General features: G+C 41.9%; 1 protein-coding gene across 2 annotated transcripts; it reads left to right on the top strand.

Annotated features, from left to right (window-relative positions):
• The first annotated feature begins 215 nt into the window (after positions 1-215).
• Positions 216-20,040, top strand: hk1 (hexokinase 1). Of its 2 annotated transcripts, none has more exons than XM_086185941.1 (21): positions 216-643; positions 7,139-7,301; positions 10,012-10,160; positions 10,329-10,448; positions 10,563-10,658; positions 10,769-10,868; positions 11,036-11,219; positions 11,398-11,553; positions 11,702-11,789; positions 12,072-12,217; positions 12,306-12,498; positions 12,609-12,720; positions 13,406-13,554; positions 14,773-14,892; positions 15,010-15,105; positions 15,191-15,290; positions 15,372-15,555; positions 15,751-15,906; positions 16,021-16,108; positions 16,632-16,777; positions 17,401-20,037. In XM_086185941.1, exons 1-21 carry the CDS (start codon positions 581-583, stop codon positions 17,546-17,548), a joined length of 2,757 nt encoding a protein of 918 aa, XP_086042067.1. In that variant the 5' UTR covers positions 216-580; the 3' UTR covers positions 17,549-20,037. The 2 variants fall into 2 exon arrangements, with proteins under 2 accessions (XP_086042067.1, XP_086042059.1); XM_086185933.1 differs by lacking the exon at positions 216-643 and adding an exon at positions 6,889-7,013 and having other exon boundaries at positions 17,401-20,040.
• The last annotated feature ends 1,261 nt before the right edge of the window (positions 20,041-21,301 follow it).

Genomic DNA, 21,301 nt, shown 5'->3' with positions numbered 1-21,301 from the left:
GCACTCATTAAATGGAATTTAACTTTATAACTTCCTTGCAACAATAAAACCCAAATTACCCCCCTCACCTTACTTCCCTGTCTTTCCCTCCCCCTCCCTGCGTCTCCTCCTCACTGGGTTGCCCTTCCTCCTCCATCTCTGCCTTCAAGTCACCATCAGAGCAGCCAATTACAGAGAGAAGCACTGCCCCCTCCAAGCCACTCACTCCTTTTAGCCAATGACCTCACAGATGGTGGGAGGGGCTCATGGTCCAGCCCTCTCTGCCTCTATCTCTCACTGCCTCCTGCTGCTAAACTTGCTGCTGTCTCATGCTTCCTGGCTTTACTCACATGAGGGAAGAGCTGCACACTGAAGCTCACATGAAGCAGCTCTGTCTATTTTAAACCACACTGGATTGGACTCAGGATATTTTTAAACAGACGATTTCTTATTTTAAACTAAGTAGAGCCACAGTAGTACTGCGGTTTTACAATTTTATCTGGATTTTCCTCCTGACTGGTGTGTGAGTGTGTGCGTGCGTGTCACAAATAGAGGAAGAGTGTGTGTCTGCATGTGTGTGTGAGAGAGACAGAAGAGCAGGATGATTGCGGCCCAGTTACTCGCCTACTACTTTACTGAACTAAAGGATGATCAGGTTAAAAAGGTAAGTGATCTCTGTTTCTTCTACCTCCTTTTGACATCTGTGTTGTCTATGAGTGAAAAGTGAAGAAAGGTAAAGGTCAGGAGGAGAGTGGTCAGTGAGGGTCATTGAGTTTATTCCTCTTCAAGTCTCCATTATAGTTTTGCCATAAGACTCTTTGCCAGGAAAGAACACGTCTGGAACTTATTTTAATTAACTGCGGAAGTGAACAAGACATGCAGGAAGAGAGAGAGAGGGTTTTGCATTTCACTATGAGTTGTAAATCAAACTGGAGCAGAGAAACTTGAAAATCTGCACTGAGATGTGTGTAGTAAGATACATAAACGCGTCTGATTGGTGAATTTGTGTTAGCTTTGAGAGGTGTGGCGAGTACAAAGGAGGAGAGTGGAAGTCTAGGATGAAAGGACAAGTGGGACCTTGACATTAAGAATAGTGACTTTTGAGAGGGTCACTAGTTTGTGTTGCACGTGGCTTTGGACAAAAAAAATGAATGCTGAATGAAATTGTAGTTTCTCTGTGACACATGCACTTACATTTATCAAGATCTCAACATAGACCACAAAAAGAAGAAACTGAGCTAAGAGTTTATTCAGAAGTCACTCACTCTTTCATTTGTTTTAGCAGTATGGAAAGCCACTGACATAATTTACAACCCTCCAACTACCGTCTGTCATAAATTGCTGATCTGATGACTGACCATATTAAAGTTCAACGTGAAAGCGGAGAAGGTGGTGGAGGTGAAGTCCATGAATGTGTCTTTCATGAGTAAAGCAGCCCCTTTATTCAGATTCTGGGTAAAAAATGTGACTTAACCAGTTTCTGTTGGCTTCAGACTCCCTGGGCGTGTTAAAACTGCTCAAGTCTCTCACACCCCCAATGGTACATCCTGGAAGCATGTGCCCATAAAATAGTGTTGCCTGGCAACCAACACAGTTCTTTCTTGAGCACTAATGTAGTATCAACATCTGTTAAAACTCACCAACTACATTTGTTGTGTATTTCTTTCCTTGAATTGAACATTTGAGGCTGTAAAAGATACTTTGAATGAAACCATGTGCTTTTTGATTTGCATATGAGGCAGGGGCCCTTTAAGGTCGCTCTCTGATGATGTCATACATGATCACCCACAAGACATTCCTATATCGAGCTCTGGGGTTTTCCTGTACAAGCAGAAGAAGTCAAAAGCTTCCTTCCTCCATGTTTTTCACTGTCATTCGTCCCCTCTGTGTGCCTCCTGTGTAGTTCATCATGCAAGGCAATAAACAAAGCAGTCCGATGTGCCAAAATCAAATGACAGAGATAAAAGACATTAACAGCACTCAGAATCTGATGTAACACAACATATATCCCTCCCTCTTTACTCCTGCTCTCTCCCCTCCCTGCCTCCCTAAAATAGGCCGGCTTTGAGCCATGTGACAAGAGGTGACAGGAGAAGGCTTACACACAAACACACACACACATACACACACTCCTGCAATGCTCCTGCCAGGTGTGTAGCTTTGGTTAGCTTTTCCAACAGCAGGCTCGGCCTTAGCAACTTGTCTTGTTTGTATTTTACTAAACACACAACTCAAAATGTGAGCTGTAAGTGAGAGGATACAGATATTTCCATTACTGTTGTGTTTTCACTCAAACTGACTGCAGTTCGCAATGAGCCTCACTCAGCTGAGTGCATCTCCACTCAGTCCTCTGCAGTGTCCTTGACAGTACTCTAAACTGTCAGCTGTTAGCAAGCATCCGAAGCAGCGCGCGTGTGTGTGAGTGTGTTTTAATGAGATGGGTGAACTGAACGTGCTGAAGAGGGCAGTGTAGAGGACAGTATTTTTCCACATGGCAAACCTGTGTGTGGGCGCATGTATGTGCACAATGGAGTCAGATTACAGCACTTCCCTGAACAACCTCATGGTGACAAGGAGAACAGGGCATTGGAGGAATGCAAACAGAGAGGGACAAGGAGAGAAGAGGGGCGTGGAGGTGGGAGGAAGAAAATGTGAGGAAAAGAAAAGACAGAGAAAGGGGGGGGGGGGGGTCTTTTCTTAAAACTAAGCTCCAGGCAGAGTCAGAGAACATTGTATGTCAGAGGTGTGTTGAGAGGAAAACATGGCATTTAGACACATAAACACACACACACACACACACACGCACGAAAGGCCTCATGTCACCTCTCAAGGGGAAGTTACTTTTCTGTGAAAAACTCTGGATCTCTGTCAAAGATGTAAAACTGGAAAGTCCTGTGAAAGTGATAGTAAGTGTGACTGCCTCAGAGGTTGGCGTAGATGCTGCTGGAGCATCAGATACATCAGAATTGGAGAGTATTGAAGAGGAGCAAAGACTGGCACTGAAGGCTTGCATCACGGAAAAGATTTTCCCCTTTTCTCCAGACTGTTTTCAGCTTCTACGTCAGTTCTGATGATCTGATTGGTTGAAGTTAGCGGCGGTAGACACAATCGGACAGATGTTTCATCCAATCACCTGCCAGTTATTTTGTGAAAGCGACCTTATCCTAAATTTTACATAGTGATGTCTGAGATGTAGTGTTCACTCCAGCCAGACATATTTTCCATCTGGAAGTTCACAATTTACTAAATAAATTTAGCGAAGTACAACCAGAAAATCAGCTTGAAATCTCAGAGCAGTGCAAATTTTACTCCTTTTTCCCTTTTTTTTTTTTTTAATTGCGCCACAACAAGTTACCCCCCCCCCCCCCCACTGAGTATTGTTTTACCCTGTTTTGTTATGTGATACACCTAGCCAGAAGATGATTATTATCTCTTCTCTCTGTGTTAGGTTCAGGTTGGGTCAGGTGGCCAACTGTTCTTTCGAAAGCGGCTTCATGTGATGGCTGTGTTAAAATGCTTTGTCAAGGCTTCTAGTGCTCGGTCGCATTTTAATGATACTCGCTTCTTTCCGTGCAGGAAAAGGATTTTAGGGTGGCATCGATGGATACTGTTTGTTGTGGAGAAAGTTTAAACTTAGGAGCAAGATTTTTTGGCTTTACTCCTCCCAGGACCTGTCCTCCCAGCTTTGAAAAAACTAATGCTATTGAAGTAGATCAGCTAAAGATGCCTTCTCTCTCAGTGAGCAGCACATTCTCACTGTAAGCAAGCAACCTGACTATGAATCAAAGCTAGGAGAGTGTAAACATAAAAGCCAGCTAATTCACTGACAAAGCAGTCAAGAGCTAAAACTGTCTGATGGGCCAAGAGTCTGCAGGGTTACATGAAGTTATTATCCATCTAGATTAGTGTGGTTAAGTCTAATTAATGTAATTCCATTACCTGAATCTGTCTGAGGGTTTGGAGAAAGCTGGAAGGACAAGACAAAGCAATGAGCTACAAACTGAATAGTGCTTCAGAGCACTCACCTGCACCAGCAGACCTTTCACAGCACAGACTGGTCTGATTTCATATGAGAGATCCCAAATATCCATGACAGGCTGTTCATCAGAGTCAAGAGAGGCAGCTCCTCTGATCACAGCTCTTCAGTAGGAGTCATAGCCCTCTAATATTACGCCAGTCATGACAACTCAGACTGCAACTGTACTCTCTCGCTCTTCTGTTTTGCCTCGGCTTTGGCGTCAGCCATCTAGCACAACTACTCTGTGCTGCTCTCAACTTTGTGGTAAGAGCATCACTGAACACCTACAGCCCCTTCCTGCCTCTCTCAGCCCTTCACCCACTTTTCACTTTTCTCGTTGTTGTTGTTGTTGTTTTTTTTTAAACATTTTTCAGGTTGAGTTTGGCTTAGAGGGCTCTGGTGGAGGGAGAGGTTTGGGCCTTTCTGGAGGTTGCATGCTCTCACCGTGTCTGTGTGGGTTCTCAGCAGGGACCTCAGCTTCATCCAGCAGAACTAAAACTTGCAAGTCGATTAGGTTTAATGAAGACTCAAGAATATCTGAGTGTGAGGGGCAATATTTGTCTGTGTCTGTCCGTCAGCCCTGTGATTGACTGGTGACCTGTCCAGGGTGTACCCCCGCCTCTCGCTCAGTGTTAGCTGGGATTGACTCCAACTTCCTGTGGCACTGGATTAGCGGGACAGATAATGCTCGGATAGATGGATGAATATTGGCTCAGACCAGGGGATGAAGTCTAGCAAAAAGTCAGATCGTTTTATTTACCAAGAGTTTCAAATTTTGTCAGATTAGATGTTTTCACACTTACAGATGATATGTTGGAACCGGTGGTGTCATAACTCATCAACATCCCACGCTGGTTGGACTGCTGACATGCTTTGCTGTGAGGATGCCATCTAGGACGAATCAGCAGGATGAGAATTTGTTCTCTGCAGGTTGTTTTTTTTTAACTCAATCCATGCAGTGAGCAACGACACCACAATGGTTTAACAAATAATTAGCTCATTTTCTCATTTTATATACTTTTTTATACAGTGCATTACAAATATGGTGAGAGTACCATTCCTCTTTGGTTCAATTCGAAATTGTTATCAAAATAAATGAATAAATTTGAGTTGGTGTGTTTGGATGAGTCAAGCAAGAGGTTTGGGATTTGTGTTACAGTTAAGAAAGTGATGATAAGATGTGTGTGTGTGTGTGTGAGAGAGAGTGTGTTTTCTAAAAAGAGAGAGAACATGCCAAGTGGGGAGGGTGTTATCACGCACCGACATGTCGCTCTTGAAACTAGACTTAATTGCAGAGCACACAGTTGACATCTGATGTGTTTTACTGTAACAGTCGAGGTGAAGGAGCTCCACGTTGTCAGCTGTGGCTTCTATAGTGGTCACATCATGTGCTAATGAGCTTTCATCCTCATGGCAGACTCCACATTTAGTCAGATTATAGGGAATGTAGCACCTACTGAGTGGTAAACAGATGTAAACTGTTCCATCCTTGAACACTCACAACTTGTTTATACAGTTTAAACATGACATCCTGGTCTTTACCAGTTTGAGTCCATAAATCTACTATATGACAAAAACTACAGGTAAAGAAAAAAGGCCTCATTACAAATCAGAGCTTAATTAGCTATGCCATCATGTTGTCATAATAAATTCCTCTGCAGTACACACATATATATTAAATATTATTGTATCTAATGTGCTTTTCCATCCAGAATCCATAATGGACTCACTGTCTAGTAGCGTACAGTGAATTTCTCCTAATTGTAGCTTTTTACCTCAGACGCATTGGATTTGTTTGGGTTCACAGAAGAGTAAAAGACAATGTCTGTGGCCTCCAGCTTCAAATGCCACGCTGTAAATACACCAGCACCCACAATGACTTTGTAATGACCCAGTTACGAAAGACCAGAGCTTTCCAGGAAACATACGTGACACATAAAACAGGAAGTTACTACAATCCCATCTGACATGTGTTACAATGAGTAACATTAATTATCTTACAGGGTCACATATGTGTACATAATGATATTTAAGGAAGGAAAAAAAGGTGTGGGTGATATAGTGCTCTTTGTTTGTGGCTCTCCCAAATCATAAAGCAGATAATTGCTTCATCCTAAAATGTGATGCAACAACAGGATGTTTTAATATCCTCTTGGTGAGATGTCAGACAGCCCAGACTGTTGTGTATGCATGGCACTTAGATGGTGCTCAGTTTCCAGTCAAGACAGATACAGTATGTGTCCCAGAACTAGGATTTATGATTTGATGTGATTCTGAGCCTTACGGTAACCACACAAGTTTTTGACTTTGACGGGTGTGTCCTCCTCCATATCACAACTATGATACTCATCATAAATCCACAGGGTACACACCCTTATGTGTAATATTGCCTCAATAATTACTGAATGAGTGTGATTCTTCCTGTAACTTTGCTCTTGCTGTCCATCTCACTGCTCACAGCTACGATGTGTCACGTTACGAAAGAATTACTCAGCATTCGGCGAGAAAGGAAGATATGGATATTTTGTTACTGAGTATATCTAACTTTTTCTGGGTTAAGCAGGGCTGGGATCATTCTGAACTGATCCTAGCTCTGATTGGTCAGACAGGTCAAGAAGGGGATTATCTTCATTGAAAACTAAAAGCATTACAGTACGGGGACTTAGTTATAGCCACTGCATTCATCTTATTTATAATTGAGGTGACTTCATGAGTAAATCCAGTAAATCTAGGTACTCCTGGGACTGGCTCAGGTGGTAGATTGGCCATCTTGTAATCAGAGTATTGTTTCTTGAACAAGATATGGTGTCATACCATTTTGGTGCTGTTAAACTGGAAGGGAACTATACAGTTGTAAATAGCTATTTACCATTTATGTCATACAGGCTCCCTCAGAGTTGCTCTCTCGGTTGCTGTGCTGGGTTCATCCCCTGTGCCTATGCTCTGTGGTTCCTCCGTGCCCTTGTGCAATGCAAAGACCCTCTGTTACAGAGTTTGGGAACTGCCGGGCATCTCGGTGGGCATTGATCAGCTTTGCCAGTAGCTTTAGCTTCTAGAGTGTAGACATTATTAAAGTTAGTTATGCATTGAAACTCCAGATTCTGAGTACTGATGAATTTATTTTCTTGTGTGCATTTCCAGATTGATAAGTACCTGTACTCGATGCGCTTCTCTGATGAGACGTTACGGGACATCATGCAGCGGTTTCGCATCGAGCTGGTCAAAGGACTGGGTCGGGACACAAACCCAACTGCTGCCCTGAAGATGTTGCCAACATTTGTGCGGTCAATCCCCGATGGCTCAGGTCAGTGCAGTGAACTGCCGGCATGAAGTCAGAGTCACTACACGGTTGCTCTATGAATGAATCTTGAAGAATCAATGTAATCTGAGGCCAAACTGCATACCGAGCTACAGATCATTACCACAAAAAGAATTTTGTCATTTGTTGGCCTCCAGCCAGTGGGAGGAAACCCAAAGAGCACAGGGAGATCATGGAAAATGAGTTTCTATTAGCTGCAAGGCAAAATGTTCCTCTTTCACAACAGCCAAAGATCCACAGAGTTTATATTAATTGACATTTAGGATACAGATATAAAAACAAACCCACACAGAAAACTGTTATACGTTTAACCACAATTTCCCTATGGTATGGTGAGCACACTCTTAAAATAATATCGTCCATGGCATGACATCATAGTTACTGTCTGATAGGTATTTATTACGGTCACCGTGCCTGAGTAAGTCTCGTGAATGTGAGTCAGAATGTGTTCATCTCTTGTACGTGCTACTCTCAGAGAGGACAATGTCCATCCCCTTAAAGTGGAGTCAACTTAGGTTACCTTAGACAGCTGAACGGAAGTGAATCCTATTACAGCTTCTTTCTCTTACTCTCCCTCTCTCCCTCTCACATGCACACACGTAAAAATATTGAATCTACGTGCTCTTTCACACAAACACACACAGACCAAGACTAATCCTGCCGCTATTGTTAGAGCAGACAGCTTCCGTTAACATTGGAGTCCTAAAGCTATATGACTGCACATGAGAGATCAGGAAGGAATATGCCACACTGGTGTTATGTATACTGGGATATACTGTAACTTATCCTCCCAAAGTTGTCTAATTCATTGTTAGTAATTTTCGAATCATTTTTTAATGTATGTATCAGTAAAAGCACTGAAGAACAGATACTACCAGGCATTAAGTGATTCAAAATGGCCAGGATGAATATGTTTTGGATAAGTTCTTGTGTAACTGTAAAGTCATTGTGATCTCTATGTTGTTGGTAGTAGTTTAGGCTGGTGTCTGCCATTACAACCATCCTTTCACATGTTGGTTTACACGAGTCACCAAACTTGAAATTCAACATTAAGTTAATTTAAGTGGCACATTTTGTAAACAAATGAACATGAAAGTAAAAGGGAAATTATACATAATATTTACAATACATGTAATATATTTACAAAATACTGTACAGAAAATAGTAATCTAGCCCGGACTGTGGAAGTTCTTTCTTTTTCCACATTTTTCTAATGCTTTTCTTTTTGTACTGGATCATTACATTGCGTGTAGGTAAACAGAGTAATAAGAAGCAGCGTATATGTTGGGCAACACCAGCCAGATCATGTTTAATATGAGTGCACACTCAGTCCTGTTTCCAATGAGCTGAGATAAGAGACGGACCGCAGCTGCTGTTTATCTCGTGAGAAACCTTTAAAACTGTTCGGCTAATAGATACAGATACCACTTGTTGATGCGCTCGTATACACTCCAGGGTGTTTTTCCTCTTGGTGCATTTTGTTTGGGCTGGTGTGAAAACTGCAAAAGGCCCCCCCCCCCCCCCCCCACACACACACACACACACATCCCTTTATGGATGAGCAGTATAGAAAATGCATGGATAGATGAATACAGCAATGAAGCTGACCTGTTCTTGAGGTGGTCTCAGTTGGCTCCTGGTACTGCACAAATTCTGGTTTGGTCCATTTATGTTGATAATACAATCTAACCTTGATCCAACCCACCTATCAAGCTAATTCTGCACATATGGCCCTCAAGACTCCTGTAACCAGTTGTGAAGGTATATATACCAGAAGGCATACAATTAAGTTCCAGAAATATGCATGAAAGAACATGAGACCACAGGAGCTTCGTCATATCTTCTGTCTTTGTCCCCCCCTCAGACATGCCTGACTCAGCCTAGTTCGATGTAAGTGACAAAAAGGGGAGATAAGTCAAGTCCAAGTGCCAATTGAGTTGTTATTATAAATAAACATGCACAAAGAAGATGAACCTCATCAGTCGTGAGAGGAGTGTCTGGATGAGTGAGACGTGAATTAGCGTTGGAGGTAAAAGCTTGCAGTCTGGGAGGATGAGGGGGAGATATCAGGCTGATGTTAGTAGCCTTGGTGGAGGTGAGCACGGGTGCCACCACATTACTTAAAAGACCATCTCTGTCTGCAAGCTCCTGCAGAAAGAAGCCATTTGTAAGACTGCAGCCATTCACCAACAAGTGCAGCAAACGTTCTCATGCAGTTCATAGGGACACATTTTGGTTTACTCCGATTTTTCTCTGTGGAAAAAAAAAAAGAAACTCCTCATCAACTGTTCAGACCAGAGAAGCTGAACTGTTGGCCTGAAATTTTATTTAGCAGGCCCAGTATCAGTCAGTCAGGAACAACAAGTCCCTAACATGGTAAGTGTGTTAGTCCCAGGGGTTAGAAGTGGCATTACAGTAGAGCATTACAGTACTACTAGTACAAGTACAGCCCTCTTGTAATATAAAATGAGAACCTGTTGCATTGGATCTTCTGTACAACTTATTACTCAGGGGGTAGCCAGGTTACAATAAGAAAGTCAGACCCACAATAGGGTTGACATTTTAATAAGGCACTGAAAGCTTGCTGAATGAAAAAACAAAAACCCCAAATGTAAATAATACCCTGTGTTTACCATTGTCTCCCACTGTCCTCCACTCTTTCTTTCCTTCTTCTCTTATCTTTCTGTCTGAACAGAGAAAGGTGACTTCATTGCTTTGGATTTGGGAGGAAGTAACTTCCGGATCCTTCGTGTCAAAGTGAGCCATGAGAAGAAACAGACTGTTCAGATGGAGAGTCAAATCTATGACACGCCAGAGGACATCATACACGGCAGTGGAACCAGAGTATGTTTATACTGAAATGCAGTCATACACACACACACACACACACACACACACACACACACACACACACACACACACACACACACACACACACACACACACACACGCAACACACAGCTTCATCTGAGACAACCTCCCTCTCTCTGCCTCTCTCCACCTCTGTTCCAGCTGTTCGACCATGTGGCAGAGTGTCTCGGGGACTTCATGGAAAAACAAAACATCAAAGACAAGAAACTCCCAGTTGGGTTTACCTTCTCTTTCCCTGTTCACCAAACCAAACTAGATGAGGTAAGACAAAAGTTCCCAGAAAAACTGATGTTGGATTCATGAGCTTCTCGAAGTCACCCAGTTTGCCATGTTTTGATGCTAAAGTTGCTTTTCACTCTCTCTATTTGTCTGCAGGGGCATCTGACAACGTGGACAAAGCGTTTCAAGGCCAGTGGAGTTGAGGGGATGGATGTTGTCAAACTGCTCAACAAAGCAATTAAGAACCGAGGAGTAAGTTATAATCTTTCAAGGCACTAACTCTGACAAGACGCCAACCTTTTCATCCCTGTGAGCTTCAGTCACCCTGAAGAATTTAATTGAATTCTTTCTAATTATTTCAGGACTATGACGCGGACATCATGGCAGTAGTGAATGACACCGTGGGAACTATGATGACCTGTGGTTTTGATGACCAGCGCTGTGAAGTCGGGATTATCATTGGTATCACAACTACATTTGCTCTAAATTCTTAAATGATCATTCTAATACATATTGATAACTGGTAACTTGAAATTTGATGAATTCAATAAAATCTAATGTGGGCCAAAAACGATGTCAAGGAAGGAAAGAAGACATTTGAAGGTCACATGTTGTGTGTGTGTGTTCAGGTACTGGTACCAACGCCTGCTACATGGAGGAACTGCGTCACATCGACCTGGTGGAGGGAGACGAGGGCAGGATGTGTGTGAACACTGAGTGGGGGGCTTTTGGAGATGATGGCAGGCTAGAAGACATCAGGACCGAGTTTGACAGGGAGATTGACCGAGGCTCTCTCAACCCTGGCAAACAGCTGTAAGCGCCAAACTCTCACTGATCTGATTAAAGTTACTGTTATTGAACTGACACACAAAACCCAAATTACTCTACCTTTTGTTTTTTATAGTTCTCAACAGAACGAAAGATAATCAGTACAAATCACAATTAATCTTTTAAGTTTAGTCTTTTCCCCTTTTTTTCTATTGCACTGCAGCTTTGAGAAGATGGTGAGTGGCATGTACATGGGGGAGCTGGTTCGTCTCATTCTGGTGAAGATGGCCAGAGAGGGTCTTCTGTTCGAGGGAAGAATAACCCCCGAGCTTCTTACTAAAGGAAAGTTTGAGACCAAGCATATCTCAGCTATTGAGAAGTAAGTCACATTAAAGGATGACATAGACTTTTATGATCATGCATTTGCTTAATTTGGTCATTAATCTCATCATCATCATCTCTCTCTCTCTCACTCTCTCTCTCTCTCTCCCTCTCTCTCTCTCCCTCTCCCTCTCCCTCTTGTTTAGGAGTAAGGAGGGATTAACCAAAGCCAGAGAGATTTTAACCAGGCTTGGTGTGGAGCCCTCAACTGAAGACTGCATCGCCGTGCAGCATGTGTGTATTGTTGCTAAATTAGCTCCTAAATTATGTGAATCCCTCCTGCTACAGAGGTCAGGGAGGCAATAAAGTATGAAACTGTACTCAGGTATTTGATTTTTTTTGAGTTAAACATCATTATGTAAAATATATAGCATATGGAAGATCAAAATACTTCCAAGATGCTTTTCAGTCTCAAACAAATGGCCATTTTCTGCTACTCTGAGAATCTGAGGAGTTTAAAAAGATGTTGTTAATTTGATGCTTATTAGCTGATATTGTTCTCACTTTTTCTATCAGGTTTGTACCATTGTGTCTTTCCGGTCAGCTAACTTGATAGCTGCCACACTGGCTGCCATCCTTAAGAGGTTGAAGGAGAACAAAGGCGTGGCACGACTCCGGACCACAGTCGGCATTGATGGATCTCTCTATAAGATGCACCCACAGTGAGTAATGAGGAGATGGAAACAGACGTTTGTTTTTAAATCAACAGTACATCGTTAACACTGTCAACACCTGGCAAATATATTTCAGGTATGCCCGTCGTCTTCATAAGGCAGTCCGTCGGTTGGTCCCAGACTCTGATGTTCGATTCCTCCTGTCAGAGAGTGGCAGTGGAAAGGGAGCAGCCATGGTGACAGCGGTGGCTTATCGTCTTGCCGAGCAATCCAGACTAATTGCCGAAACACTGGCAGAGTTCCGTCTGACGACTGAACAACTGCTTGAGGTGAGCGGGGAGGGAAAGGACCTCTTGGGCCCCAAATCACACTTACGACCAGTTAACTGGGTGCGTGTGAGTCTAGCTGGCTTTTAAAATACAACTCTTGCTTTCTCCAGGTGAAGAAACGAATGAGGATAGAGATCCAAAATGGCCTTTCGAAGAGCACTCAGGACACTGCTACGGTCAAAATGCTGCCTACATTCGTTCGAAGCACTCCTGATGGCTCAGGTGAAGTACATACACTTTTTTGCTTCTATTCTTGTGAAGACACTCACTGACACAATGTATTCCTGAGCTCACTTTTCAAAAACACATACATGCATGATGAATAATAAAACGACCACTACACAGTCTCCGATGTCTGACTGAAGGTACTTGTTTATAGGTTGAAAGTAAAGGGAACAGAAAGCATTACATATTATCTGCTTAACATTTTGTGTCTTGACTTTATGCATCAGATTACAGTGGAGCAACGAGGTCACAAGTTAGAGCTCTGGGAATATGTCCAGACATTCAGGAGACAACATAATCATGTATGGTGCATCATACATCTCCTCATCTTATGACTGACATATACATAATGACCTTTAGGGCAACTTAAAAGGCCACAATAAAAGAGTCATGTTCCATTCTGACCACAACACAACCTCACATATTCACATGCACATAAATGTAGCAGGTGACTTCTGAGTCATCTGCGGACAAGAGAGCGTAGCAGCTGGTGTCAGGCCCCCCTGTGACCAAGTTCACAAAGTCCAAATGATCCCTTTTAATTTAAGACACTGAAATGCCACTGCATGTATCTGGAGATATTACACGGAGCCTGGTTAAATGAATCGTCAAACATATCCCTGCTACTTGTGTGTTTGACACAGTCACCGTTTATTTACTTGTCTAATCTGTGTGTCTTCAGAAAATGGTGATTTCCTGGCTTTGGATTTAGGAGGAACCAACTTCAGAGTCCTGTTGGTAAAGATTCGTTCTGGGAAGAGAAGAACAGTGGAGATGCACAACAAGATCTACGCCATTCCTTTAGAGGTGATGCAGGGCACAGGAGAAGAGGTGAGATACATCATCTATTACTCTTTATACTGTGAATTTGTGCAAAAGTTCCAAGTTGTAACAGTGACAAGCAGTTATTGCTTCATACACCTCACTCTCCTTCAACAGGGTTCAGAATTTTACCAGTACAATGAGATGTCCACCTTCATAATAGGTGACACTGAAATGCTAACTACGTAAGCTGCGAGGCTTGATATAACACTTGCTAGTGACCAGAATAAGGAAATTTTGACATTATCAGCGAAAATCAGTTTCCTCATAGGGTGGATGTGCATTAGAGGAGGTGGGTTTCTGAGTTTTTTTAAGAGGATGGATCAGGCTTGTTAGAAATAGTAAGAGAGAGTGTCAAATATGTCCAGATGTATGTCACTCTGGTGGTGGTGGTGATGTGAGAGGAGTTAGGATGGAGGTTGATTGTGGGAAGCTGTGAGCTCAGAGTTAAGTAGCTTGTAAGTGGCACAGTAACAAGCAGGAAACCGAATAGATTGACAGGCAGGTATGTTGCTCGGGATTAGCATTGAATTGATCTTGAATTTAACTCATGTGCTGACTGAGGCTAATCATGTTCGTCTGTGACCTTTGACCTTTTCACTCCCAACACATCACCTATTTCTGTCTCTCCTGTGTTGCGCAGGAGTATGACGTTAGAATACAGTAGATATGCCACAGTTTTATTGTGAGGTTTCACTGCTACTTTCACATATTTTGCCAGAGCAGACTTCTTTTCAGGACTCTGACATCTCTGGAACATTGTGCTACCTTATCATTTTACTAGTTTGTTGTATTTGGTGAAAAACTAGTTGAAAAGTTGTGTTTTGTCATACTCCAGACTTCTTAGATGAACTGAAAATACAAATTGAAATGATATTTTTTTTATTGGAACCACACTGTAGAATATTTTATGTATTTACTGGGGAATGAGTCATTTCAAAGAACCTCAACATCAATGATAGTATAATAAATCAGCAGCTCTGCACTATGTAAGTTAAAGCTCAATCTAACAAAGGACTATAAAATACAGTGTTTCCTATCCCAACTCAAGACAAATGATCTGCTATGGAGTTATGCAAAGAGTAAAATATGCAATATCCTGAAGTACATTTGTTTTCTCTTCCTTACTTCCTTATTCATTTATACCAGTTTTTGAAATAAAAAGGGACTTGCCATTTAAAACCCACCATGGCTTTTCACACTTTGATATATTTCTTCCTCTTTCAGTTGTTTGATCACATTGTGCATTGTATAAGTGACTTCCTGGACTACATGGGGATGAAGAATACTCGTCTTCCTCTGGGCTTCACCTTCTCGTTCCCGTGCCGACAGACCAGCCTGGACGCTGTGAGTGTGCAGCTCTTTGCGTTCTTCCCTGCTGCTTCCTTCTATGCAGGGTTCATGAGTCCCAGAATAGCACTTGTATGGTTTACACAACTTGTAATTGAGTGTATTTGTACACAGGGCATCCTGGTGACATGGACCAAAGGGTTCAAGGCGACAGACTGCGAGGGAGAAGATGTGGTGGGACTGTTGAGGGAGGCCATCAAGAGGAGAGAAGTAGGATTTCTGGAGGAAAAGAGCATGTTGCTTTAATGTTAGATCAGATATGAAATATGACTTTTATTCTGCGTTTCTTTTTGAGGAATTCGACCTGGATGTTGTGGCTGTGGTCAATGATACAGTGGGAACCATGATGACCTGTGCTTACGAAGAGCCCACCTGTGAGATTGGGCTCATTGCTGGTCAGTTTACACTATATTTCTAATGAACCTACAGCTTTCCATGCAGTTTTATATTTATATTAAGCATGTAGCTGTTTACAGGCACTGGCAGTAATGCTTGTTACATGGAGGAGATGAGGAACATTGAGATGATCGAAGGAGATGATGGACGCATGTGTGTCAACATGGAGTGGGGGGCGTTTGGAGATAACGGATGCCTTGATGACATTAGGACAGAGTATGACCGTGCTGTAGATGACTTCTCCCTCAATCCAGGCAAACAAAGGTTAAAATCTCTCTCTCTTTCCCTCTTTCTCCCCCTCTTTCTCTCTCTCTCTCTCTCTATCTCTCCTCTGTGTTGCTGTCTTCTGCTTGCGTAGTGAGATTTTATTTCCTGTACTTTTATTCATACACGATTGTTACAGTGTGGATAATATGTGTGTATTGATATGTTTCTTATGTGTCTTTGTGTATATCACAGATATGAGAAAATGTGCAGTGGCATGTACCTCGGTGAAATTGTGCGGAACATCCTAATAGATATGACCAAGAGAGGTTTCCTCTTCAGAGGTCAGATTTCTGAAACACTGAAGACCCGAGGTATCTTCGAGACCAAGTTCCTCTCTCAGATAGAGAGGTAAAATGACACCCTGAACTTTTGTTTGAACTACAAAGCCACTTATGTTCTTACGTTATTCTTCAAATGTTGTATTTCGTTGTGACTCATTCTTGTGTCTATGTCTTTCTACAGTGACAGATTGGCTTTGCTGCAAGTCAGATCCATCTTACAACACTTGGGGCTGGACAGCACCTGTGACGACAGTATCATAGTTAAAGAGGTAAAGTATGGAGTTGTACAGTATATCGGTGTATAACCAACCATAAGAGCATTTTTCATGTGTTTAAAAACAGTTTTAGTGGATGAATTCCTGAAGTAATCCTTCTATAAAGCAGAGAATGAGATTTTTTTTTAATCATACACACCCATATCCCAGACATTTCAAGGAATCAGCAGACTCTTGTGGTACCTCAGATGGTGTTGGTTTGGGACAAACAGCTGCAAATGGTGAAGAAACCCTGCTGATCTTTTTCTCAGTCATGGTTTGCCAAAGGCAATAGAGTGTGTGCGACTGTAGAGGAGAGTTATTTAACAAAAATATGAGGTTAAATGTACTTCTATCCATTCCTTCCATCCATTTTCTACTTCTTATCCTGTTAAGGGTCGTGGGGGGGGCCTGGAGCCTGTCCCAGCTGACGTTGGGCGAGAGGCGGAGTTCAACCTGGATGGGGCCATATATTTACTTCCAATGTTTGTAACTGATAAGTGTTGCGATAATAATAACAGCTTTCATTGTTACACAGGTATGTGGAGCCGTGTCACATCGTGCAGCTCAGCTGTGTGGGGCAGGAATGGCGGCGGTGGTAGATAAAATCAGAGAGAACCGCGGACTGGACCATTTGAAAATAACTGTGGGGGTAGATGGGACCCTCTACAAACTACATCCACAGTGAGTCCAGCTGCCTTCGGGCATGAGGGGGGTTCACGGGTGGTATAAAAAAAATTAAAAAGCACTATTATAACAAGACAGTTTGTGAATATGGCTGCCATTTGTTTCCTCCACTTCTGACTGAATCAGGTCAGAGGTACAGCGTCTTTGACGTCTCCTTTATCTTAAAATGATCTGGATTTGCTCTATTATACCTGTGCCAAGAAGGTTATATAGTATTAGTTTCCTTTGTCTGTCTATCAGGGGAACTCTGATAAAATATGATGCAGATTTTCACCAAACTTGTTGGAGGGGTGTGGCATGGGCAGTGGAGGGACAATTTAATTGTGTTTAACATAGCACTTTTCTCCCAGCAATATTACATTAAAAACAAATTTATTAAACTCTTGAAGTATTTTATTGTATTTTAAAACAATGCTTTTTGGAAATGCAATGATTAAACATTTTGTGGTGTTTATGAGTAAGAATAAAGGAAGGATGGTGAATAAGTCTCTGCCTGGATCTTGCAGTTAAAAATACAAGAGTTTTTTTCCCACTTTTTTGGAGGTTTGTTGTCTGCTGTAGTTGAACAGGCAAAATGCAGTTCATCACTTAACATGTTGTCCATTGTTTTGTCTGCGTAGCTTCTCCGGCATCATGCACCAGACAGTCAATGAACTGGCTCCTCAGTGTGACGTCAACTTCCTGCTTTCAGAGGATGGCAGCGGGAAAGGAGCTGCACTGATCACTGCTGTGGGCTGCCGGCTGAGGCAAGAGCTGAACAATAAATAGAGGATACATCTTCAGTCTTGTTGTCTGCCCTCTTCTCTGGGTTCTCCGTCTCCCCTCCTGTTCTGTCCTCCCCTCTGTTGTCACCTATTGTCTCCTCACATCTAAACTAAACCAGTCCAGTCGACACATCTCACACTTGTAGCTGCTTTAGCCTGTTTCCTAGACAGACCGCTGGGTAACGTATCAAGAGTCAGGCGCTATGTTGTAGCTGGATTAAATTTGACTAACCATTGTACTATACCCAGTCTCTTACCGTTTTGTGATTTTTAAATTATCATAGTAATAAAACTTGCACATTCAACTCCCTTTAGAATGTGCCTGATAGACAAAGGTCAACCCTACTGTTGTGTTTTTATCGGGTGCGTATCAATGCCATCTGGTGGACAACTGCAGTTTGTTTATAATAAAACTGAGACATCAAACATAGTTGCACAAAAAAAAATCATACACATCCTTGCTGCAGGTATAAAAACACTGTCTTAGTCACCAGAGTGTCTCATGTGCTGCTTACTCTCTGTACAACAAGACTTGATAAGATATGAGGTTATATATAAATGTGTAATGAATGGAAATATTTTTTCTTTAAAGCTTCTCATGTCTTACCCGGATACAATACAATATGTTATACATATATGGTTGTTATTTATTCTATTTTTATATGGGGAGATGTTGAGAATGTTACTGTTGTAATATTGTCTTGAACTGCAGGGCAGATGCATCATAGAGGACTTGATCTGCAGGGAACTCCATGTCACGTGTTTTCTGAATGTGCAGATGTGGTGTAATGCTGACAACAATCTTCTTCTACTCTATTGTACTGTAAATGATGTCCAAAGAGCAATTGTATTTTACTAAGTAGAAATCATGTTCTTTGTACTAATCGCAGAGCTGTTGAGAAGTTGTTGTCTTATGAGGTGCTGTTGACAATGTTGTCCTCAACACAAAGTGATGTTGTAATGCCTGACACAACAGTTACTTAGCAAACAACCAAGAAATGGGAATGTATAAGCCAGTGGAACATCAATGGCCAAATTAAAACCTCCATAAGAATATTAAGGTTGCTGAAATGGATTTGAGTGGGTTTCAAAAGAAATATTGATTAAAGGGAACATGGCTACTTTTTGGGAAGTTATTTGCTATGTTCCTGAGAGCCAGAAAAGAGGATGGATACTTTTCTCTCCTGTGTGTGCATTAGGAAGCTGAGACCCACAGAGACCAGGTGCTTGCTAGTTAGCTTAGCACCAAAAATTATAGTCGGTGGGAAGCGTTAACATACCTCAATCAAAAGTCATCAAATACACTTTTCTCCAAAATAATCTTGCTAGTATTATTATAACTAGTATATAACGAGTATTATACATAACTTAAATCAGACACATGATTGGAACTACTTTCCTGACTCTTTAGTCCCAGAAGCAGTGATTTCATGCAGCCCCTGATAAGTCCAAATGTAACTTTTGCCAACAACTATTACTCATGGCTGACTTTATAAGCGAGGATGAGGATGATTACTTCAGGTCATCAAGATCCTGAGCCTTATTTATTTGATAAACTTTGACAGAGTTATGCTTATCTGCATTCATCCATTGAACAGAGCTAACAAGTGGTCAGCTGGTCTCTGTGAGCCTCAGCTCCCCACTGCACCCACTGAAGGGACCCATCTTCTTCTCTGGCTCTGGGAAGGATGTGTGGTCTGTTTAACTTGCACTTCCTGTATGCTCCCTGCCTTTAAAAGCTGAGGATTTCTAAGTGAACTGCTGTGGGTTTTTTTTTGTTCTTGTTCAAGTAGCCCTGCTCATTGATCATACTGAGATGGGTCTTGTTTCTTCATGGAGTCAAATGACAAAAATGTTGATTTCTTTAGAACAACGTAACAGTACAGCTCACAAAGCTATTAAACTGCAAAAAACAATGTTTGCCAAGTACATTTGTCTAATTCCAATCAAAAAATTGCGTTGAATTTGATGTATGACAAAATCACCTAAAAAGGGGCATTTTGGCAAGATGAGCTTGTTTTTAATGTGTTTTCAAGATATCTTGCTACTGCTGAAGACTTTTTGAAATAAAATTAGGACTATAATGACGACTACAAATTGGACAAATAGACGTGGCAAGACTTTGTTTTTTTCAGAGTAGCAGTTGTCATGCAAAGATAAATGTTGGAGATTCTTCATTGTATATAACTGAAGGCTTTGTTAACAGCAATTAAAATTTTGCTTCTTGTGGACAAGGTAGTGCCAGCCTAATCTGACACAAATGCCAATAAGAAATCCTTGCAGTGATGTCGCCAGGTGTATTTTCACTCCGTTCAAACTGCCATAATAAAGGTTGAACTCTCCATCTTTCATTAGTGAGAACTACGCTCTATCACCCACAGCGTAATCTCTTTGTATTTATTCACAAAACCGAGCCTGTATCTGTCCAGCACTGTCAATCAATGTCTAATAAAGTCAGACCTGTGTCAAACTGATCCCTTAGTCTTAACCGCTCATGTACAGATGTTAGTGTTTAATAAGAAAACTGAACGCCTGTGTTAATTGTGTCGGGCCCTCTTGGCCCTTAAGCCATTTATACAATAAGTCTACACAATCTTGACTGGAAATGCTAACAGCTTTAGCTCACACAATTACAGGATGCTCACGTTTATTAAACTTTTTTTTTCTATCTGTTTACTAGGCCTCAAACTGCCTGCTTGTTTTTGTGTAGGCAACAAAAGCAGATATTTTACAAAGTCCATCCATCCATCCATCCATTTTCTATACAGCTTATCCATTAAGGGGGGGGGGGGGGGCTGGAGCCTATCCCAGCTGACATTGGGCGAGAGGCGGGGTTCACCCTGGATGGGTCACCAGTCCATCGTAGGGCTATCAGGAGCAATTCAACATGGTTACCGGGGGAAGTGAGGATCAAACCAGCAACCCTTTGATTGCTAGACAGCCACTCTACCTCTGAGCCATGCCGCCCCTTGTTTTTTATAAAGTCATTGCCTGCAAAGTCAAAGAGTCATTTCAATGAATCAGAAGGTTGTCATACTATTACATCATTTTTAACAGTGTGACCCCAATGATAAAACATCACAGTCCAAAGTACACATTTCCACATCGACATTATGTTACATTAGTGTACTGCATAAATTACACTTGCTTGTTTAAGAAAAATTGCTTCCTCAGAGCCAGACAACAAAATAGACACCCTTCTTTCCTCTGTGTGTACATAAAGGAGCTGATACCAATTTACAGCTAGCAAGCTGAGCACAATGAATGATAATGGTTGGACGTGCTGGCGTAGCTCTGTTAAAAATCATCAGGGATAAGGCTCAGGAACTTGGCTTGTCCACAAATTATTGCCACCCTCATCCTCTTTTATAAACTAGGCCGTGATTAGCAGCAGTAACTCTTACACTCAAAAAAGGTTTTGCTAAGCCAAATAGTGATCAGCTGGTCTCTGTAGGTCCCTACCGCTTAAAATGGATATCTATGCACTTGCCAGGCTCTGGGGATGGTGGCAAAAAATGCGTAGTTACCGAAAAGTCAGCGTGTTCCTTTAAAACTGGACTGCACTAACCCTTATATTATTAGTTGTATGACCCAGTAAAAATCACAAATATGAGCAACACACTGGATGGATTCACACTATATTCGTCATATGTGGAGGAAGGGTACAATACAGAGACAATGCATGCTTGCAGGACAAATGGCACCGGCTCAACACAGTCAAATCAGTTTCAGGCTTGGGTACTGTCTGACACCTCTG

Source organism: Aulostomus chinensis, chromosome 2, assembly GCF_037954235.1.
Source record: "Aulostomus chinensis isolate RoL2024-O1b breed Wild chromosome 2, RoL_Achi_v1.0, whole genome shotgun sequence".
In the NCBI taxonomy this organism is placed as follows: domain Eukaryota; kingdom Metazoa; phylum Chordata; class Actinopteri; order Syngnathiformes; family Aulostomidae; genus Aulostomus; species Aulostomus chinensis.
This window is presented reverse-complemented; position numbering and strand designations above follow the sequence as displayed.

Excerpts from the sequence above, each read along its gene's own strand:
- hk1 (XM_086185933.1), top strand. The coding sequence starts at position 6,936 with ATGCTCTGTGGTTCCTCCGTGCCCTTGTGCAATGCAAAGACCCTCTGT. Across the intron at positions 10,659-10,768 it reads AAGCAATTAAGAACCGAGGA|GACTATGACGCGGACATCAT; the intron begins GTAAGTTATAAT and ends TAATTATTTCAG. Across the intron at positions 15,907-16,020 it reads TTCCTCTCTCAGATAGAGAG|TGACAGATTGGCTTTGCTGC; the intron begins GTAAAATGACAC and ends GTCTTTCTACAG.